Below are 23,083 nucleotides of genomic sequence, written 5' to 3'. Positions count from 1 at the left end.
ATACATTTTTAAAAGGCATAATATATCTTATCCAATATATATATTTTTCTTTTATTACATTTAAATTCTTTTGGATTGATAATTCACAAAATATATCGACAGTGCTATTATTTGCAGCTATTATCGAAACTATGTATTATAATCGAAACAGCTGAACTTCGTTTTCGCTTGAATCAGTTGAGAATTATAGAGCTTATAAAAGACCTCTCTCTCTCTCTCTCTCTCTCTCTCTTTCTCTTGTGATTTAATTTAATGGCTGTGAGTACTGCCTAAATGGCTACAAACATAGCAGAAATATTGTAATGCCCTATATTAGCCTATGTATAAGGGGGCAGACTAGGCGCAGTGGCTGCTGCTGTCTGCCGTTGACAACCAAGTGACAGCACTGGATGACTTCTCTTGCACTCTCCCTGCCTCTCTCTCTTTCTCTCTCTCTGTCTCTTTCACTCTGCTTCACTTGTGTGTCACTCTTGACTGTCGCTAAGTCTGACACTGATGATGAGACGCCGTCGTCTGTTGACTGCAAACACTCTTCCAAATCAACAACAACAATGAAACGGAACAGAAAGTGGATCAACCAGCCAACCTTTTAGGCCCGTGGGCAGCTCTGCCTCTACTGCTGCTGCTGTCTCTACTGCTGCTACCATTGCTGCTGGCGTCATTGACAGTGCAGGGCAATTACAAAAATTAAGTAGCCGCCAAGTCGTGCAATGTATTTATCCGGAACCAATAAATAACATGTATACGCCCCATCGAACACATCTATAGATAAATGCCAGAACACACTTATATACATATGTAGTTATGCAAGTGTGTGTGTGTGTGTGTGTGTGTGTGTGTGTGTGTGTGTGTGTGTGTGGGTGTGTGTCTTTGTTTGTACTTGGAAAGGGCAATTAAAAAAAAATTGTGCCACTTTTATGCAATCAGCTAAAAGAAAGTGAAAATTGTTGCCCGTGCATTGGGCCCTGCAACAAGAGTTTCGTAAATTGTTGTTTTTTAATTTGTTATTAAAATTGCATGTGTCTAGAGCTGTTAGCTACTATATATTTTCCATTAGCAAATCGCCATGCTATGATAAATAACAACAATAAATATATGTATGTCTGCATTTGAATGTCTTGAAACAGATTTTTTTTAAAGCTAGCAATTTAGCGAGTTCATAGATTCGCTTGCCTTCTTACTTGCGAATGAAATAGCACCGGATTAGAGAGACAGTTAATCGTAGTAGAATCGAAGATTTAGCTGTGGTTCCTGGCGGATCGAATGTCTTATGCATTAGTTGTTTCAATCCCTAGCGATCCGTATATGTTATGAAAATATACTCTCCTGTTGCTGTTTCCAACTGCAAAAAAAAAAACCAGTCCCATTAAGTCTGGATTCTTCGACTACTGCAAAATCTCTTTGAGATCAAATGTCTATAGTTCTGGGAAGAGGGAGCTGGCTGTATGACTCATCCCAGTTGCATTTTTCGCGTGCTCTTTTAATAGCTAATTTTAAATTTAGCTGCACTTTGTCTCTATCTTTCAATTAGATCCTCAACTGCAGAATTCGCTCTTTGCTTTTTTTTTTTTTTTGTTTTTTTTTTTTCGGCTTGGCCTTTGTGCGCTTGCTGCAAGTTCTTGTGCTGCGAGAGGCAGAGAGGTTTTGTGGGCCGCAACATTGTGCCGTACTTAATTACGCCTAATTAGCTATGCCTCCGCATCAGCAGCACCGCCCCGCGTCGCAGCCCATCCAGTTAATATCGCGGTTTGGCCTAAAATGGAATGGAGGTAGCCGAAACCAATTAGAGCAGAGCTTAACAATTTTCATCAATTGAGTGCGCGGGCTGCGCGGCGCTTGACGCTTAATAGGTAAATCCAATTAAAAGTTCTTAAAAATAAAAGAAACAACAGCAACAACAGCAACAACAACAAAATGGGCTGCAAAAGCGCTGCAACAAAATGAAAAGTTCATTAAATTTGGCTACACTATTACACACACACACACACACACACACACACACACACACACACACGTATGTATGTATGTGGGGAGCACATTGTCTGATGAACCCAAAAAATTACCGCTAATGTAAGTAGATTACAAAATAACCGTTGATTCGCTAGCTCTTTTCTAATGATAATTATCGAAAAGAAAAGGGAAACAGAATTATAAAATTTTGATGATAAAAACGATTAGACAAGTGGCAAACAAGTGGGCATCCGACTTGAATGCCAGCAGTGGGCAGTTGGTACCAGAAATTGAATTCCATCTAATTTTTGGTGTCAATTTACACGCGTCAATCAAATGCGCGCACGCACACACACACACACGCACGCACACACACGCACACACATGCACACGCACTCAGTCAAACTGGAAAATAAAAAACAAACAAATAAAAATCAAATCTGGGCTACAATTTGACAAGCGCCGAATGACAACACACACACACACACACAGATAGACAGTCACAGTGTCCATTTAATAATACCGGGAGCAATGACATATGAACATTCATCTCCCCCCCCCCCGCCCATTCCCCCTCGCTCCGGCCGCCCATTTGTTGTACCCCCTAGCCCCTGCTATGCGCTAGCCCAATACGTCCATCTGTCCATTTGTCTAAACTGTCTTAACTGTCGCTCTTTCACTCTGCGCCAAGAAGTGACAAGTTATTTTCGTTTATTATTTTGACATGTTGTGCACTTGTGATTTACACACGCACACACACACGCACACACACACTCACATGCTTTGCCGGCAAACGGAATCTAAAGATAGTCTTCGTTTGGTTTGACCGAAACATTCAAGCAAAATATCTCAAACAGAAGTTCAATGAAACTTTACAATTGTTTTTTTTTTTATTTTTTTTTTTTATTTTCTGTTGTTGTTTTTGTCACTCTTGTTGTCTTGAAACTCGAGAGTGTAGGTTGTTGTTGTTTCATTTTTGTCTTTGTTCAATCAAGTCGTGTGCTTAGAATAATTTTCACCATAATGCCTATGCCTGTGTAACTGTATTCATATTGCAAAATTAGCAAATTTAGTGAAATTGGATTCATTTAATGCGATCCATAGTTTGAAAATTTTTGAAACTCATGAAATACTCTATGCTCTATAAACATGGAAATCTGTTTTAAAATAACGTAGCTTTTTCTTAATCAGGAACGATCGATCGAAAAGTATATTCTTGTATGGAAAACTTCTTTGTCTATTCAGCTGTAAAACTGAGTTCCCTATATATATGCAAAACCCTATCAATATCGCACATCTATATCATAAACATTATGTAGCTGCCAAGGGTCGAAAAGTATGTTTTTATATGGCAAAATATTCCGTTTTCCAACATATATATTTTCATCAAACACAGCATTTACGATGTATATGTATTATATAACAAGTTAACTTAAGTCATGGAGTTAATTATGTAAGTACATATTTATATATTTAAATAATTTGGTTTTTATATTATATTGTATGTTCAGGCAACAGAGATGATTTTAGTCTGCTACCCAAATCGAAAGGATTTCGTATTTATTCTGTTCGTTAATGGTTTTATTTATGTGCGCATCATCAATTCGCATCATTTTGAATAATATGTTGGCCAATGCGAATTGACTTGGGCCAAAGCGTGCAGATCGATCAAAAGGATTTTTGCTGGTTCGCCTGGTTTGCACAGTGCCTTTTTCTCTCTCTCTCTCCCTCTCTCTCTCTCCCTCTCTCTCTTTCTCTCTCTCTCTCTCTCTCTCTCTGTGTGTTCATTCAGGGCTTAAGCTTGTTTCATATTGTTGTTGTTGTTGATGCTGCGTACAGCTCGTTGCGCGTGTTGTGCATTTTTCATAATCACTTTGGCAGTGCGGCAACGCCCCTTTTTGCATTAAGGTACCGCTAAAGTTGTTGTTATTTCTCGTTTTTTTTTTTTTTATTGCTGCTATATTTTTTAAGGTACGCTCTCTTATTTTACTTTTTGTATGTGCTTGCAGTTGTTGCTGCGTGCATGTCTGTATCTGTGTGTGTGTGTATATGTGTGTGTGTGCGTGTGTGTGTGTGTGTGTGTGCGTACGTGTATATGTGCATTCCATAAAACGCCGCGTGGCGTTTGACAAATGACAATGACGGTTGACGGTTGACGGTTGGTCTCGGCTGGCGTTGCAGAAAGTTGGACCCAGCCCGAGGGCGGCTGCACTTTCGCAATGACTACGCAAAGTGTCGGAGAGGGAGCAGCAGCAGCAGCAGCAGCAGCAACGTCAGCGGCAGCGACACTGAGCAGAGCAAAGAGCCAGAGTCGAGCTAACGGTTTATCAGACGACAGCGACAACGACGACGACGACGGCGACGACGCGATGCAGCGATGCGTTAAGCAGCCGCAAACAGCAAAACAATATCAAGAATGCTCTATTCAAAGGTGCTGAATTAGGAGATACTCTGTAATCGGGTCTGGCAAAAATTTGATGCTTGAAATAACGCACAGACGAGCTCAATGACAAGTCATGCACTGCGTCATGCTAAGAGCTAAAGCAACGCGATTGCATGCCAAATTACTGGCAATAACCAAATGCCTGGCATAAGTATCTTGTATTATTCTAGTTATTAACAATACAATTTATACCCTTATACCCAATTGAGCGCAGTGTGTAAAATACACGAAAAAAAAAACTAATAAGCATTGCAAATCAAGAAATAAACAAAGTGCGCATAAGACACAATAAATGCAGCGAAGGGTGCAAAATGCAAGAAAAAAACAGACAGGGGGTGGCTTAAATTGACTTTAACTTCAATTTAGACTCGGAAAGCTGTGTAGTACTCGCCTAAATTGACACAAATATTACTTTATTAATATAACAAGTTACTATCTTATATTAAGTAAACAACTTCAGCCGCGATAATCAGAAGAAAGAGCGAAAATGTTTCATTAGCTACTTTGTTCGTCGTTCGTTGGGATATTGTTGCTATTGTGCAGGGTTTCAGTTTTTTTTTTTTTTTTTATAACTATGACTTTTTAACTACGTCTGTTGCTTGGCACTAAAACTGGAAACATCAATGTCTACCGGGGAAACTCGCCACATTTGCAATTTGCATGCAAAGCGCAATAATGTCTGGAATTTACATTGTAGACAATTTGCATTTGTTGAGGACTGTTTTTAGATGCTTTTTCGAGACGTAGAACTCAAAGCTTAGCCAGTGCATTGACTTGTTCTCTTTGTAAACGTCTGACATAACCCACTTTGGCCTAGTTTGGATGGATCATCGTATATCCACGCTCCATGCTCCGAATCATTAGTCATCGTTCAACATTATTATTTTTTATTGTCATCTGGCAGAGCTATGATCGAGAAGCTTTCATTAGTTGTGCTTCATTTGTAGAAAGACTTGTATTTTTTTTTAATTAATTATATCTCTTAACAATTCTGAAATTTGAATAGCTAAAGACTTATTTACTAAAAGCAAATGCTAAATTAGGATTGATTCTTTAGAGCTGTTTTTTCATCTAAATGCAACTAATAATGAGCAACATTTTGCCATTAGAAATACAAGTCGATATGTATGGGTTAATGTATTGGTTAATCGGTTGGTTATGTAAACAAAATTGCGGTTAAGTGACACGGCGATTAAATGTTGATAAACACAGCGATAATAATTGCGTGGCAGCGCTTTATCAACGATTGCTCAATCGATTCAAATGTATAATTAAATGTATTGTAATGCTAGCCAGAAAGAAATCCGCAATGATTTATTTCCAGCTCTCTGGATTGACTAACTTTTTCTCTCTCTGTGTATGTGTGTGTGTGTGTGTGTGTGTGTGTGTGATAAATACGCTGAAATTAATGAAACGAGCAATAAAAAATGCATGCATAAAAATGGAAGAAGAAAATTGCATTTACTCGTTGGGCGTGCGCTGAAATTAATAATTTTGCTTTATGAATTTTTCGTGTAATTTAAACTGAAATTATGCAATTAATCAAGAGCCGCGCCCGAGCCACAGAACTTGGCCAGCGATGCAGCTTAGCCACGATCGGCACCGCTGGCCGCTGATGTCATAAAACATCCATAAACGAATTAAGCTACTCTTTCAGTGATTCTTGTTGTTTTTGTTGTTGTTGTGGGTTCAAGAAGAAGCGTACAGTAAAAATAACGAGTAAATCCCCCCCGAACCAAAAATATGTGCATAATGTTAATGTAGGCCAAAATAAGAGAAATGACCTTAACCATGTCGAAAGATTTGTACCATGCCAAAACAAAAAACAAACATAAAAACAGGAAAGAGGAGTTAGCTGCGGCACGCCGAATATTGAATACCCTTGCAGACATATGTATGGCCAAGAAAGACACGGCATAGCTCGTAAATGACAAGTTTGGTCAAGAAAGCACTATTTGAGAACAAATAAAAACTTAAATCTCAACCTTTATATGATATAGAAGTTCGATCGGGCCAACAACAACAATACGAACATATGTAAAGGGAAATGTTAATAGCTTTTAGATTGAAAAACTTTGCTGATCAATAATATATATATATATATTTATTATGAGATCGAATATGAACATAGTACGCTTCTAGGGTATAACAAAAGACAACAACGTCGCCAACGCCTCTGCCACAGACTCTGCCGCAGCGCTGCGCCTGCGCAATTGCTAAAACTGAGAGACGCGAGGGCTGAGGCAGAGCCAAAGGCAGTGGCTGCTTTCTTCGACGAGTTCTTTACAGCCATTATACTCTGTGACAAGATGTACGCCGGGTATGCTGAGTACACAACTAATGGATGACTATATTATCATTTCTATATGCTACCTGTTTAGTTATAAATTAGATATAAACTTTCTTTCAATATAACTGAACACGCGGGCTTAGTATATCAGATGTATATACATATGGATATACATATCTTATACCTTTGCCCTTATTTATCTTATTAAATTACTCAATACACATAAATCGGGTCTAGAAAGGCAAACGCTGCCTAAATATGTATGTGTATAGAGTATAAAAAAGTAGTTCCCCCATGCGCCACACATCGATAAATATTTCTCAAAACCATATAGTCTTGTAGGGTATTTTTTCGTCGTACTCTCACATTCATTTTTTCTTCTTTTTGACTTGCCAAAGAATCGTTTGTTGCCCACTTCTTGTTATTGTTGTGTATTTATGTGTGTATACATATGTAGATATGTATATAGACTCGGTTGGTTCTGCGTTTGGGATGCTGCGTATGCTAAAATCTGGATTTTGACTCGGAGTTAGCCGTATGTGTACGTGCCTGACCCATTTAAATGTTAAAAAGTCTCTCTTGGCGCTGAAGTTCATGCGTGTCCAGGTCGATGAAGGCAAATCCAATGGGGGAGACATTAATTGATATTCGCTGCCAGAAGCTAGGTCTTCAAATCCGATCTGCCCCAATAAGAAGGATAATTTAGCTTAAGTCTGTAGTCCTGCTTGGAATTATATTACCAAAGGCATATAATTAATATTCGAAGGCTCTGCCTGATTTCAAACGAATTAATTTTAATACATCACAGAAACTTCTGAATCGATATTTATGAGTTTATTGCCGCTATTGACACAATTTTTAATACCTTGAACTAATAGTTAGAGCAGCACACAGCATTTACATGCTTATAAACTGAACGATGGAGATCATTAAACTCCGACCAGCTGGCAATTAGCATAGCCATGTGAAACAACAAATTAACGCATTATAAAACTGTTTTGACTTGGAAAAATCGGAAATCGTTATCAACGCATTAGTATTCACATAGATTGTAATAAATTCTAAAAAATCGCGTTGAAAAGTGGCAATAAATAACAACGTGAACAAGAGAGCACATTGTGAAAGATACCCTATATTTAATACTTAGGACAACACAAGCAAGAGTGCTCATGTGGAAGATACCCTGTATCCAATGCTTGTACTTATATATACCATATTTTTTTCATACTTATCAGGCGAACTTTTCTTCTTATTTAATAGACATTTTAATCAATTGTTTTAATTCCATTTTCATCTTAAATTTTTTAAATATTATTCGAAGGAATAATTTGGGGCTCCTAATTTGTATACCCATGATATGTGTCGGAACCCATAAGGTATATATATTGTAAATCTGAATCAACTGCCGAGTTGTTATAACCATATCCCTCTATCCATCTGTCCGTCTCTTTGTTTCTATGCGAACTTTAGTATTGAAACTTTCTCTCTGTACATATGTCAGAATGGGCCAGATCGAACCACTATAACATATAGATGTCATAGGAACAATCGATGGAAAAGTAGATTCTTGTACGGCAATATATTCTGTTTTGCAAGATATTTTCATCCAGCTCCAAAATTGGGAGCTTTACTATTGTCACATATCTGCAAAAGGGAAATGTATACAAAAGTATTAAATATTTTGCTCGCCGAGGATAACTATTGAAGCTTTCCACCTTTGTTATGTATAGCTATGAACATTAAGGGGTATTTAAAATCTAATTATTACTCAATTTAACCTTAACCTGTAAGCTATAAGCATTGGTTAATAAATAAGAAACCTATGTATGGCTATATATAGATAACTACAAGTTTATAACAGACAAATAATTAAAAACAAATTCCATCTATATCTATATGAGTGTGTAGTCTCTTAACAATACCAACGCTTAACTGCACGCAATCTTTAACGAGATACGAAACTAGCAAAAAAAAAAGTAAACATTAAATAAATATATATATTTAATGCATTTGTATATATAGGGACGGCTATTCGTTTTGCTAGTCTTTGCGGTTAACAATAAAATGCATTATTTTAGTTTGATATTTCGATGACCTTCAATATACTAGCTACTAGATAATAGCTGTAATACTTACATTCGTACACTTCTATATGCGATATATATACAATTAGACTAATCGCTAACAAAAGTCGAAGAATCACAAATGTGAAAACGATTCATAATTTTATAAGCGTTTTTATAATAAAAATCCTAATAAATATGCATGAAAAATGTTTCGCTAGGCTGAGACCCAAACGAGAAATGTTTATATTTTTATTTTTATTTATTATTTTTTATACCCTGAACCCATTAAAAATTGTTAAAAAGGGTATAATGTATTTGTGCGTACGTATGTAATAGGCAGTAGGAAGCATCTGCGATCGCATATATATATATATTCTTGATCATCATCAATAGCCGAGTCGATCTAACCATGTCCGTCTACCGATCTCAGAACCTATAAGAGCTGGACCAAAATTTAGTGAGTAGGTCTTCCCAGTGCCCGGGGCAGTACGAGTTTGTTTTCGATCATCGATAACTCGCCCCATTTCGAAACAATCGATACAAATCTATATCGAAATGCAGTCTTTAAGCAAATCTCGTAAGATTTAAGAGCTAGAGACAACAAATTTGAAAAGTAGTTTGGTGTTGGTAGAAGAGGGTGCAGGGTATCCCCTAGTCGGGAAATCCCGATTAGAGAGCCCCTTACTTGATTTGGTTCGTAAATGTTCCGAACAATAAAACTTTCACCTACAAATCAGAAACTAAATGAATTCGTATGAAAGCACCAAAGAAAGTTTAGAAGTTTTTAATTATCAGCCGACAAAATAAAGAAATAAGAGAGGAGATAAAGAAGAAGAAGAAGAAGAAGGAGAAGAAGACGCAGTAGAAAAAGAAAAAACAGCAGCTATTCTGAGCTGAACGGCCCACTCATTTGGTTTATGGCTTATTAAACTTTTTTTTTATGGTTTTTAATCAAAAGACAAGCTATTAAAAATTGTATGCCCATCAAAAGCTGACAGGCTATACGAACTGGCCATAAGCCATGCATATAAATATGTGTGTGCTTATTGCCAGACATCGGACTTTATGGTTTAGTGTGGCTTATCAGCGGGCTTAATTGGCCATTCAAATCGCAAATATCCAGCAACACCTCAAGCCAGGTTCATCAAACCGACCGATTGGCCGTTCTATATGCATGCTTAAGGCGTCTCGACAGACATCGTGACGTTTTAATGACCATTGTCACACACAGGCATAATCGCATAATGCCGCAGATCCTGAATGATCGGTTGGCGAATATTGTAAATTACATATGTGAAAAAGAAAGTGAACATACAGCCAGCCAATAAGCTAATAGCGGAGCGAAAAGCAATGCTTAATTAATGAAAGTGAAAGTGGGTAGGAAACAATGGCAAGGAATATGTGTAATGAGGATAGTGAAAGAAACTTTAATGTGTGCCAAACAAGAAAATAATAAGCAAAGCTATATCAAAATAAAAGTAGCTGAAAGGACTTGACGCGGGCAAAGCTAAAAGCTAAATGTTGCCAGTTGGCATTGGCTTTATTTTACAAATATTCAGCTAGAACAGAGACATGAAAAAAGTTGACCCAAAGTCTGACATGAATAAATAGATATTCCATATATAATATATATGTGCTGTTCGTCTAAGCCTAATCAAAGTCTTTTAATTAACTTAAAATATGCTATAATACGATTTGCATATGGCAAAAATTAATTGATATATCTTTGCCCCATATACATTTAACCTGAAGTTATCGACCCAATTTGAATGCGAATAGATGGATCGCTTACGAATATGCCAACTCATCCAGCATAATTATAAATACGTTTGAAGTTGAAAAGTGCCTTTGAAGCCGAAAATATCTGACAAGGGCATGAACTTTAACGTACAATATATTTTAGTCTTAAGTTGCATGCTTTTTATAGTTTTGCCCAGAGAGCGAGAGAGAGAGAGAGAGAGAGAATTTTACTAATTTGCTTTACATAAATATTATTAACTTTCTTGCAGTACTTTCCACACGTATGAAACAGTTGGCCATTCTGCTAAACGATTTCAACTTCGAGTGCATTGGCACTGCACAGACTGACGACGAGAACGTCATCTGCGAGAGCTTAAAGCGCTTCGGTGCGATCATTGGCACCATCGAGGATGAGCGCGAGAAAATGGTGGGTTGACATATTGAATGCCATATATAAGGATTTGGTTAATTTTTTGCCATTTGGCCTGTTGCAGTTAACTCTGGCGGACAAGCATATCATTGAATCGCTGGAGGACTTTCGCAAGAAACAAATTGGCGGTGTCAAGGAGAACAAAAAGAAATTTGACAAGAAGACAGAGAAGTTCTGTCAGTCGCAGGAGCGCTTCCTAAATATGTCAACCAAAAAGCCAGAGAACACGATACAAGAGGTAAGTGCACGGCAGAGTACAGGCACAGGTCTTGAATTTCCCAATTTCATTTATTCACAACTGCCGGCAGACAAGTGGAATCAAATTGCGCTCAACTTTTCCTTTTTGCCCAAATTGCAACTTGAAGTTGTGCCAAAAATCTAACCCAAACCCAACCAGCTGCCATGGCTCTGCACTTGATCCTAGCGTGTCCCTCGTCGGGCGCTTGCCAGTCAACCCTAAAACCTACCCCAATGCCCCAACCCTTGTGAGTCCCAACAGTTGTTTTTCGTCTGGTCGCATTTCCACTACTCGCACAATGCATATAGAAGAGTTTTATTAGAAAAAAAGCAAAAAAAAAAAAAACGTGGCAAAGTTCCATGACCTACGTCAAATTGCATCAATATAATGTACAGTAGCTACTCGAAAGAAACAACATAAAAGAAACACTAATCAAACTTAAAACCGCAATAATATGAATAAGTTAATAGATATCTTTTTAGAAGTCTACAAACGCTATTGAGTTTTATAATCTTCCTATTATTACTGCGATATATCGAACTCCAAATATAGTCAAACAAAATGGTACACCCAAATATGCCTTGAGGTATTCGGGCTTAGCCCCATTCCGAATTCCGACTCCGAAGAATATGGTAGGTAGAAAACTTATATCTGAAGATTTTGTTTCCCACTCGAATATAAACCAGCTTTTATGGCTTTTCCGAATTGCAATTCGGATAGGACTCTAATCAAATACGGGAAGTATCATTATATTGCACTAAAAGCTTGCGCTTTTTATATCAATATTCACCTGACACCTGCCCAAAAATATGAGCTTTAATTTCGCTTTTGCACTTGCCGCATTCAATTTAGCCAGCCAGCAGCTGTGCTCCCTTAGGCAATCTTCACTGTACATAGTCTACGAATTCGTATACACATTGTGGCATGCAATCGTTGCATTTACTGCTGCTATTTACTCTGCCCTCTAGCGGGCTCTGCTGGCTGGGTGGATTGGACTTTTGCGGTTGGTTTGGCTGCCAACTTTAACTGGCACACCACATAATGTGTCCCTGTGTGTGTGTGTGTGTGTGTGTGTGTGTGTGTGGGTGGGCGTTTGGTTGCTACAGCAGCTACATGCACAATAATAGTAACAAAAAAAAAAAAAAAAAAAAAAACAGAATTTTCTTTTTGGCCACAAATGGCCCACGTCCGCATCCCTGACCTGCCCCTGATCCTGATCCTGGCTGAAACTGACTATTACATATTGCCCCGGCCAGACATGCGCGCACCGAGCCGCCATTTTGTGGCCAGCTCGTTTCCGGTAATGCATTTTAAAGTATGTACACTCTAAAAAAAAAATACACGATTCTATTTGCATTAAATATTTTTCTTCCATGAAAACATCTTTTAAATTAACCTTTTTATAAAGTAACAGACATTCCAGCTAAACAATCAGAGAGCAACAATAAGTTATATTAATTAGATAGTAGCTTTTCTCAAATTAAGCATTTGACGAAATAGTTAAATGTGAATGAGGACCTACCGAAAAAGTCATTGACCAATCGAATGTCTGTTGACCCACGAACACCTTCTTCTTTTTTTTTTTTGAGGGGGTCAATAAACTGGAACGTGCTGTGTGGTCGGTCACAAGTCCAATTTGTGGATCATCTGGTCCACTCGTGCAATGCTTTTGAACTTTTCAAAGTAAACACAGTTAAATGTTTGCTCCTCTCGAAAAGCGGCCAATGTAAACAGGCTGCCTGCCTGCTGGCTGCTGCTGGCCTCTGGTGTGCTTCGTAAACTAATGATGCATTCATCCCCAACCTAGCCAATTCCATGATGCCACATGCAGCGACGGCATTGACGCTGGGATGAGCCATCGGCATCGACAGCGCTTAATTGCATATTAATGTAATTGCTCTGCAATTGGCACGCGTTCTTGGAAAGACTAGCCAGATGCAAACGGAACTGGGTCGATTTTCTGTGCAGCATACTCATTAATGAAATGTAGCTAAGCTAATATATGGATGTGGAGACTTATTAATAGCCTATCATTCATTAGAATTTACTATTTACCACAAGTATGCATCTCTAATTAAATTGGCCGTTTTGGCTATGCAAATAACGTGACCATGGAGGACACTAAACTATCGAATTAAACGGCTCACGTTGCCAAAGAGCTGCATATTGATAAGGGCTAAAGATGGTATTATGGTTTTCTACAAATGTATGTAACAGGCAAAAAGAAGCATCTACAATCCCATAAGGTATATACTTGGCAGGCATCAATATCCGAGTCGATCTGTCTGCCTGTCTGTCCGTACACATAAACGAGTTGATCTCAGAGCCTATTAGAGCTAGAGCTTTGAAATGTAGCTTCTCCTGGTCACCGCCCAGATTGAGTTTGCTTACGAAAATCGATTACCTGTTCCGTTACCAAGCAATCGATAATAATCGATATTGGAATTCTGTTTCTTTTGAGCAAATCTCTTGGCTTTTAGGAGCTAGAGAGTCACCAAACAGGACATTTATCTTTCAGAATAGTATATACACATCAGGTATCTTTCATTTTGCAGCTACTGCTGCCTCTCCCTTGGGCCTTAGCAGGCTAATCATTTAAAGTTACCATGGAGGACTATAGTACATACTCTAGCAATAATAACTAGCTACCGTTGTTAATCAGCTGCTTTCATGACACTTTAAGGGAGGCTGTTTAAGCTTTTAAATTCTTCTCGATTGCCTGCCCAAGAGATTAAGCAAATTAAGTGACCATGGAGGACATGAGTTAACAATTAAAAGTTATCCTGCTCTCTGTGCTCATGAGCTCCTCCCATTACACTTCGTAGTGTTAAATTAGTTGCAATTTAATGCAAATCAATAAATAAACTTTTTTATTTTTTTTTTTGTAATCCCATTAAAGTTACAAGGTTACAATTTACCTTATCATTAATGCCCACAACATTAATTGACTGACCGGCCGATTCGCGTTGCCCCCCACAAGCTGGTCGCTGGGCATGGTTAGCCCCAAATGGCTGGAACCGCTTGAGAAAAAAAAGGGGTTAGGCCGGCAACTGAAATCAATCAATGGTCTTTCCGGCTGCCCAATTGCCGGCATTTGTTCCAAACTGGAACTGTGCTTCCAGTTGCCGATGGATTTGTGACCTGGACATGGTGGTGGAAGGAGATATTTGCTGTAGCTCTGTGTGCTGCAATGTGCGGCGGCTGTCATATTGATTTTCTATGCTTGGCATGCGTGTCACGTAGCCCGCTTTCATGCGGCCTCCACTAAGCTGGCCAGCGCCGTCTGATATGTACCTGTTTCCATATCCTGGCACCCCCTGCCCACCCTTGGGCAGCCTTGCGACAGTTTCTATGCCGGCCGCTTGGCCGTCGGACTGTTCTGCATAAGCACCACAATTTGTTATCAGTCACGCTTCGTTGTCATTGTTGCAACACTTTACACCATCTACCCCCCCCCAACACACACACACTTCCCTCATCCGCAATCTCTACCCGCCAAAGGCATCGCCCTCTCTCTCCCTCTCTCTCTCTCTCTCTCTCTCTCTGTCTGCCACTCATTATTTTCCCTTTATGCTATGATATTTTCTGCTTTCCTTCCATTATTTTTGTGTTTTTCCGTTCAAACATTTTTACGCTCTAAAGTTTGCTAATGCGCTTTTCCAGCGTCTCCCAGAAGGGTTTAGCACGTAAAGCCTATTATGGGCTACTGACTGAGCCCAGCTACAGCTACAAGGGCTTAGAAAGTTATGCGCTTTGGGCTTTTGGCCTTAAACATGTATTCGCTTCTGGCTATAGAAGAATTGCCGATACTTTTTGGTTTCCAAATTGTTTATTAAACTACTGTAAATATGTTGATTTTGTTATAGAAAGACAAGTCTGCGACTCTCTTTATACACAATATTTTTCTTACACTTTAAAATATAAAAAATATGAAATTTAAAAATATAAAAACGTATATATTCATAATATAGCAATTACTTGGGGCAAAACAGAGAGGCAGGCAGAAACTTAAATAGACTTTAGGCAAACAAACTACATAAAGTCGGTCAAATTTAATCCCTTAAAAATTGTACTTTATTTGAGTTCCTAAAAAAAAACAATATTTTCTCTCTGAAATACAATGCTATACAATATTATATTGAACAAATCAAATATATTAAAGAACCTTTCTAGTGGAATTAATTGAAAGAAAAGAAACAAAAAACTTAATGGAATGTTTTCATTGCCAAGTTTGTCGAATTCAGCCGATAAATTACAACTGGAAAAGTTTAACTCCGAATTGGGATCAGTGGCTCTCATAATCCTGTTGTTTTTCTTTTATTTTATTCCAAGTGCTTAGAAATGCCAATACAGTGAAGACTCCTCTACAAGAACTTTGGTCAAATCAATCTCTCATAACTATTGCCATCAAATTCTGCTCCTGCATCAGTTTTTCTCTAAACCTAAACCTATCTTTGGAAAATAGTATTAATTTGCCTGATAGATTTCTAGCAAATGCTTTATTTAGCTTTTCATCTGGACTGTCTTTAAGTAACTGTACTTTATGTTTCTTTGACAACCCCCCCCCCCCCCCCCCCCCCCCAGGTTTTTCCGACATCCGCCTGCCGCCCGCCCGCTCGTTAAGGTAATGCGTCGTCTCGCACAGAAATGAATGTGAACGAGATGTGAATGTTGTCTGTTCCTTATCAAATTTTACTCGTGCAGTTTTTCGTGGGCTGCCCGGCTTTTGTTAGATTGTCAGAACAGAAGGGTGCGAAAATGCGTCTTGGGTTGCCCGGTGCCGGTGCCAGCGCCGGTGCCGTTGCCCGGCTCTCAATGGGGGGTTGGGGTGGGGTCGATTATTGGGTGGTTGTGTGGGTCGTCTGCCAACTGGAATAGCATTTTCTTAAGCTGCTGCTGCAGGTGCAAGCATCTGTGCGCCGGCTTGCGAACATTTTCTCTGGTGAATTTCCGTTTTGGCAGCAGGGCAAAATGAAAGGAAATTGTTGAAAAAAAAATAAGAAAAGCTTTCGCATTTGCTTTAGGGCCACCTTTCGGGGGCTGCCCACGCAGCAGCCACTCGTAAATGTCAGGATTGGCGCACATTCGCGTTGGACACCGGCTAATTTTAACACACACGAAAACAACAACAACAACAGCAAGTCTGCAGCCAGGATACAGCTTGCGTATCTGTATCTATAGCTGTAACTGTGTATTTTTATCCGTATCTGTATCTGTATCTGTATCTGTATCTGCAGGCACAATAGCAGCTATCATCTATATTTAGTTACAACCACGTTTGCCGGCCGCCAAATGTGGGCGAAAAGTTCAGACAGTAACAAAAATATTTTTGGCCCACGCAAAAATGCCAAAGCGATGCGCTTCTGTTGAGGGGGAGGTTGCGGGTTGTTTCCAATTCACGTACATACAATACATATACATGGCCAAGAGGCAAACGTATATATATATAAAGCTGACATTCCAAGACAGCAAAGCTTTCAAGCACAAAACGTGAATTAATTGCGGTGCTTGAGCCACCTATCGATATATTTTTAAATCAGAATTGTGTAAATCGAGGAAAGTGATAAAGTTGTATATTAATATAAGCCAATATCTAAAAAAATCGCTTAGTTATTGATGCATCTGATTTGTATTTTCATACAAAGTTAATAACTGCACAAAAGTTGAAAGTTTTCTTAAAATTTTGTGTAATCGATATATCGATACATTTGAAAATAAATGAAATCGATAAGTAGACAGCAGTCTATTTTGCCAGAGCTTTCGTGTGCTTTCCACAAGGGAGAGAGAGAGAGAGAGCAAGAGAAAGAGAGGGAGGGCGAGAGCGAGGTCGCGCTCAGCACATTCTGCTCAAAAGTATGCTACATTGAGTGTGTGCAGCTGGTGCCCTGTGTGTGTGTGTGTGTGTGTGTGTGTGCGCTTGTGTGTTTGTTATTGTTGACACAAACGACCCTTAAATGTCGTTTGTTGCAGTTACTAAGACTTGCGGCAACAGCATCAAGACTTGCCACACTCTGGCTGCAGCATGTAATTTGCCACTTTATTAAGTGCAACACAAGTGCAAAATTGTTTCCTCATATTTGTTATATGAGGTTTCCACTCTGCCGACTAGATTGCATTAATTATCCATGCAGATGAGTTAGATTTACTTAGATTTAGAATCTTGACCCGAATCCAAACCGAACCTAAACCTGAACCGAACCGCATTTAAAGAAAAAGCATCTTATATGCAACATCATTTAATTTCGTTTACCTTTCGTGAGACTTTTAACTATAGCGTTTCAATATTCCGTAGTCAAACTTTAAGAGGAACCTATCTTAATAATTCTTTTTTATTTATACTAAATATTTTCGAGGGTTCACTTAATTTTAATAAATTTTTGTATACAAAACTAATAACATACAGAAATACATAAGTTTATTAAAGAATAACTATAAATTAACTGAAACTAATTCAAAAACAAAAGAGAAAGCCAACTTCTTCTGTAATATTCAGTCCAAAGCCTAGACCTCAAGGCGGCTAAACTATTAACATTTTAAGCTTAAACGGAATCTTTTCAAAAACAATATCTAGATTTGTGGATGTTAAATGATTCACAAACTTAACCTGGAAGGCTAGACATGGCAATATTGCAAAACTTAACTTCGAAATGAGCAAAAAAGCGCATATACCCTGTTATTTGTAAAAAAAAAAAAAAAAAAAACTGCTCAGCTGGGTCCAAAGGAGGCTAGGAAAAGCGCAGGCGCTCTCCCACGCACAGGAAAGCACAGCTGCTGCTGGTCATGGAGCTGGAGCTGGAGCTGGAGCTGCTGGTGTTGTGGACGAGCTGTTGTTGTTGTTGTTGTTCTTCTTCTCGTTACGTTGTGGCCGATTTTTTTGGCAATCCAATGCGAAATACTCAGCAGCGGCTACAACAACAACGAGAGCAACGAAATTCGCGCAGCATTTTCGTGTGCGCGCCGCACGCTCAGCTTCCACCGAATGAGTGCGTGATTGTGCGTGTGTGTGTGTGTGTGTGTGTGTGTGTGTGTGTGTGTGTGTGTGTGTGTGTGTGTGTGTGTGTGTGTGTGTGTGTGTGTGTGCGGCAGGAGTGCGTGGAAAAAAACAACTAAAAACTAAATTAAATCGACACGCAGCAGCAGCAGCCGCGCAGCGCCAATCAGTCCAGCCAAAACTAATGTCCAAAAAACTACTCACTTGAAATTGACCAAAAATTGATAAGAAATAGACAAACCATATAAATGTGAATATATTTCAAAGAGAACGTCAACAAATAAATAAATGCAAAACAAGGAAGTGCGTTCAACATATAAAGTTTTTGTGTGGCCGCCTAAAAGCGTGCTGAAAAAAAATTCCATAAAAAAAGAAAAAATATTCGCAGCTCTCGCGAAACACAAACAAGCTCTCAAAGGCGTAGACCTTGGCTTTGCCTATTTTTTAGTTAAACTAAAGTCCACGCTTTGGTCATTTAATTACGAATTTTCAAATTATTCATATTTTGATTGAACTTACGCAAAAGTGACGCTAAGAGAACTGTCGCGCCTTTGCAGCAAAGAGCTCAAACTCATTTGAGAAAATGCAGTGCGCGGCGGCAGTTTGCATTTGTGGTAAGTGTCCTCGCTAAACAGCAATTGCGTTAATCCTGCAAGCGTCGCAAAGTATTATTCAAAAAAGAAAAAAAAACCTAGCCCAACCGCCTAATCAAACGCTGTTGTGCGCGCGACAAGCTTGCCAGTGTATGTGTGTGTGTGTGTTGGTGTGTGTGGCCACTAACAGGTGTTTGTGTGCCACTGAGTGTAGCTTAAAAAGAACATGAAACATTTTTTCCGTTCAACTTACAAATCTTAACAACAACTTTGTCCTTTCTTTGACTCGCTGCTGTTTTATTAATAATGAAGTGTTCTTGTGCCCAAGAGATAGCCGAGATATTTAGAACAACATGAGAGTCATGATATTCATATTACAATTAACATGCATGTTATCTTATATTACAGTTAGTTAACATGCATGTTATCTTATACTACAGTTAGTTAACATGCATGTTATCTTGTGTTACAGCTAATATGCATGTTATCTTATGTTACGGTTAATCTGCATATTATCTTCTGTTCCAGTTAACATTCATGTTATCTTATATTACAGTTAACATGCATGTTATCTCATATTACAGCGTTCGTTACAAATCTCAATTTTTAAGTATTGATATTAATTCACTTCCACAATTTAGAGGAAATGTAATCAAATTGTTGTAAACTATATACACGGAAATCGCTGCAGTTCTTATTTTTATTGATAATGACAAGCATTCTTCTATTAAACCATTTTTAGATCTGTGAAACCTGACAAGTCTGTTTACATTAATGATAAAATCTAAATATACTGGCGATAGAACATATGTAGTTCTATAAATCAAGATTACCCTAACATATTCTAAATATTTGCTGATACAATTCGAATACTCTAGGCTGAAACGTCAAGAGAGGGCTCCATTGAAATAATGCCGGATCTTGGCTAGTTATTTCCGAATAAATCTGTCGTTGGTTTTTGTGTCATGTCGCATGTAAAATATCAATTCTTATTCCGCATTCCATAAAGGTCAAAAACTGTCAAATGACATTTTGCGTGGGTTCTAGAGATTTTGCAAACGTCAGATGTTTTCTACGAAATTGTGTGCACAGCGATTGCATTTATGCTTGGCCAGCAGTATAAAATATCAAAGTTCAATTGAACTTGAAATCCAATCTGCATAAACACACACACACACACACACACTACTACGTAATTGTATGTATATACTTATGTGTACATAAGGAAGCTGCGAAATGCTAAATGTCATTTGTTGCGTGCAAATGCGTTGGCAATTTTGGCGGGAGGGGTCATTGTGTATGCTTGTTGTCGTTTCAATTTGGGCAAGTGAAAAGTTTGGCCAACTTATGTGTGTGTGTGGGCGTAGACGTAATTAAAACACCTACACACAGACACACAATGACACCTACACACACACCTATGCAGCCATAAACAGACGTAAATGCCGGCCGGAAAGGTCAGAGTGCAACACTTCCAATTGTCTCTCTGGTCAACTATATTTGTAGCATTTGAGCATACATATTATCGTATATATAATATTTATATTTAAATAACTCCATGAGTATTTTAATACCAACGAATATCCATTTGCACCCTTCTTCTTCTGCGCCTTCAACATCATCGCGTTCGTCAGGCCGATGCCAGTTTGGGCATGCATGAGCGCGAATACATTCAGGAGTCGCTCAGCTATGTACTGCGCATCCAGGAAGTGCAGGAACGCATCAAATTTGAATTCGTCGAAATACTGCTGGCCTTCATATCCGGCTGGCTGGTGTTCTATCACACCGCCCACGAGCAAGCCGAAGACCATCGCGACTATCTGCAGGATCTGAGGCACAAAGTCCAAAAGGTAACTCCATCTATACCCAAATTGCAAAATAATTGTTTTAAATTATTATTTTTTTTTTTTTTTTTTTGTGTACATTTCTTCACAGACTCGCGAAAATTTTGAGGAAGCTCGCGAAAAGGTCACCGAACTAAAGACCAAGTACATGGAAAAGCGTACGGTAAGTCATGGCATAGAATACATTGTCAAAATGTTAGAAAAGCTTTAATTTGTCCTTTTCATTCACAGAAGTCCGAAGAGATTTTCACCAAACGCGGTTATTTGTTTTTGATGGAAAAAAGTGAGTTTTTTTACTGTGACAATCACACAAAATATACGCAAAAGACTAAGTCATTCGCAATGAGGCAGCATGCCAGTTGATTTACAATTCAATTCGGCTAAAAACAATATTGATGCACATAACAAACAGAATGGCGACTGTCAAGTGTGGCACATCTAGCATTATATCATTATCAAGAACCACGAAAGGGCTTGAACGTATTTGCAGAGATCAAATGAAGCTCATGTTAGCTAACAGAAAGTTTAAATACGGTTTGATAAACAGGAGCATTGAGGAAATAACTGATAAAAAAAAAAAAACGATTTTAATTGAAATTCTACTGCATTGTTATATACAAAGCAAACTGCTTGTCAAACTAATTGTCGCAAGTGAATTTATCAACATGTTAAACTGCTTGTTAGCCTTGGGGGAAACAGAAGCATTTATTTTAATCCTGCCCACTCATTGCCAATGACATTAGCTGTGAGTCATTTAAATGTTAAATGTTGTCTTATGCTTGTTGCTTAATTCGATCTAACGATAAATGTTTTGCTCCTCCCTGTTTACCCGTCTATCGAAAACTATCGAATCGGCCCATTAACGATCTATTTATTTTCGAAATATTAACAACAACCCGTTTTTTGCACTAACACCATGCCAATTTAATTTATGGGTCTACTCTTATTGTGTGTATTTTTGTTTTCTATTTATTTTCTACCCCCAAACATTTTTTTTTTACCAAAAAAATCCTCTTTGTATTTGGGAAATTCTGTGATCTCTAATCCGTGTGCTTTTGGTATCAACTGTAATTGTGACTCTGCAAACCAAAAATCCACCAAACAAACCAACCAAACAACCAACACCCACCCAACCAATCAACCAATCAATCAATCAATCAATCAACCACAACCACACACTGATATCAACTGCCTGTCAACTACAATCTGCAAACTGCAAACGATTCTTAGGTTCCCTTCTGAAAATCTCACTTTTAGAGCCCTTTAAAGCAACATGGACGAAATACTATTGCACATTCAAGAAGCAAAAGCGCGAATTCACAATGCTCCAGTTCAATCAGATGAATCACAGCTTTACGCGACCCGAGGCGCGTGAGGACGAGAAGCTGACACTGTTCTCGTGCCAGCGTCGGGCCTCCGAGTTTGAGAAGAGGTTCTGCTTCGATCTAACATTCAAGGAGAAGCCGGGCATTGTTTACACATTTCAGGCGCTAAGCGAAAAGGACCATCGCTCCTGGTTGAGCGCCATGGATGGCACGGAGCCGGTAAGCATAACCAATCCCCACCCCCAATACAGCACTCATCAATCATTCAAACAATCTCAATCGCTTGTTGCAGACATATCTGGTGCCCGGCAAAATGAAGGCCAGCGAGGCCTATCAATTGGACGAGACTGGCTTTATATTCGTGCGTCGGTGTATTCAAGTTCTGGAGGGCCGTGGTCTCGAGGATGAGGGCATTTATAGAAAGAGCGGCGTTGGCACTAAAATCAACAAACTGCTCTCCCTCGGCATGGAGCGCAAGGAAACGGATGATGTATTCACCGATGACAAATATCGTGATCTCATGGAGAGCAACACCATTGCCAGCGCCCTGAAAATGTATCTGCGCAATCTGAACGAGCCCCTCATGACCTATCACTATCACAGCGGCTTTATCGAGGCAGCCAGTAAGAGTTCAAACTTTATAGACCTTGTTCCCTATTCATGCCCGTCTCTCCTACCGCTCACAGAGAAAGAGAGCCTCAATCAACGCGTCAACGAGGTGCACAAATTGGTCTACAAACTGCCGCAGCCAAACTTTGAAATGCTGGACATGGTCATCAGGCATTTGACTGAGTGAGTAAAACATCATTTAGATATAACATTAGAGAAGGAACTTGTTTCTATTGGCGATACAAATGTTATTTGTATACGAGGGTCATTTCGAAAGAAAATGGTTCTGATTCCACGGGTTCGACTCTTTAGATTTGGCTTGTGAGTCCAGTTTTTCCCATACATGAATCGAGATATTAGGTCGAACCTTAGTTCCTTCTATTTTTGCCTATTTTCAGTTGAGTCTTCTAACGAGTGACTCATCAGTGAAAGACGAAAACCCGTGTCTGCTTATCTATTTACCATATTTTCGTATCTAACAAGATGTTTCGCCTATTATATGAAACATTCTTGCTCTTGGCTCATGCCTTCTTCTATGCGTTTATATGCGTTATAAATTCAGCA

At 38.8% G+C, this 23,083-nt stretch overlaps 1 protein-coding gene across 2 annotated transcripts in view; it reads left to right on the top strand.

The window, feature by feature from the left end:
- Window positions 1–23,083, top strand: part of Graf (GTPase regulator associated with FAK) — a 60,329-nt gene that overhangs the window by 32,489 nt on the left and 4,757 nt on the right. The window contains exons 2-9 of one of the 2 annotated variants that reach the window (XM_002055632.4): window positions 10,759–10,916; window positions 10,984–11,157; window positions 20,376–20,591; window positions 20,677–20,748; window positions 20,817–20,868; window positions 21,843–22,129; window positions 22,203–22,533; window positions 22,597–22,702. In XM_002055632.4, coding sequence (XP_002055668.1) covers window positions 10,759–10,916; window positions 10,984–11,157; window positions 20,376–20,591; window positions 20,677–20,748; window positions 20,817–20,868; window positions 21,843–22,129; window positions 22,203–22,533; window positions 22,597–22,702 — 1,396 coding nt within the window. Of the gene's footprint in view, window positions 1–10,758; window positions 10,917–10,983; window positions 11,158–20,375; window positions 20,592–20,676; window positions 20,749–20,816; window positions 20,869–21,815; window positions 22,130–22,202; window positions 22,534–22,596; window positions 22,703–23,083 lie in introns of both variants that reach the window. The other variant, XM_015171228.3, reaches the window with a different exon arrangement.

The sequence above is a fragment of the Drosophila virilis genome, chromosome X (assembly GCF_030788295.1).
Source record: "Drosophila virilis strain 15010-1051.87 chromosome X, Dvir_AGI_RSII-ME, whole genome shotgun sequence".
Classification (NCBI taxonomy): Eukaryota; Metazoa; Arthropoda; class Insecta; order Diptera; family Drosophilidae; genus Drosophila; species Drosophila virilis.
Note: the sequence above shows the minus strand (reverse complement) of the source record. Positions and strands in the feature narration are given on the sequence as shown.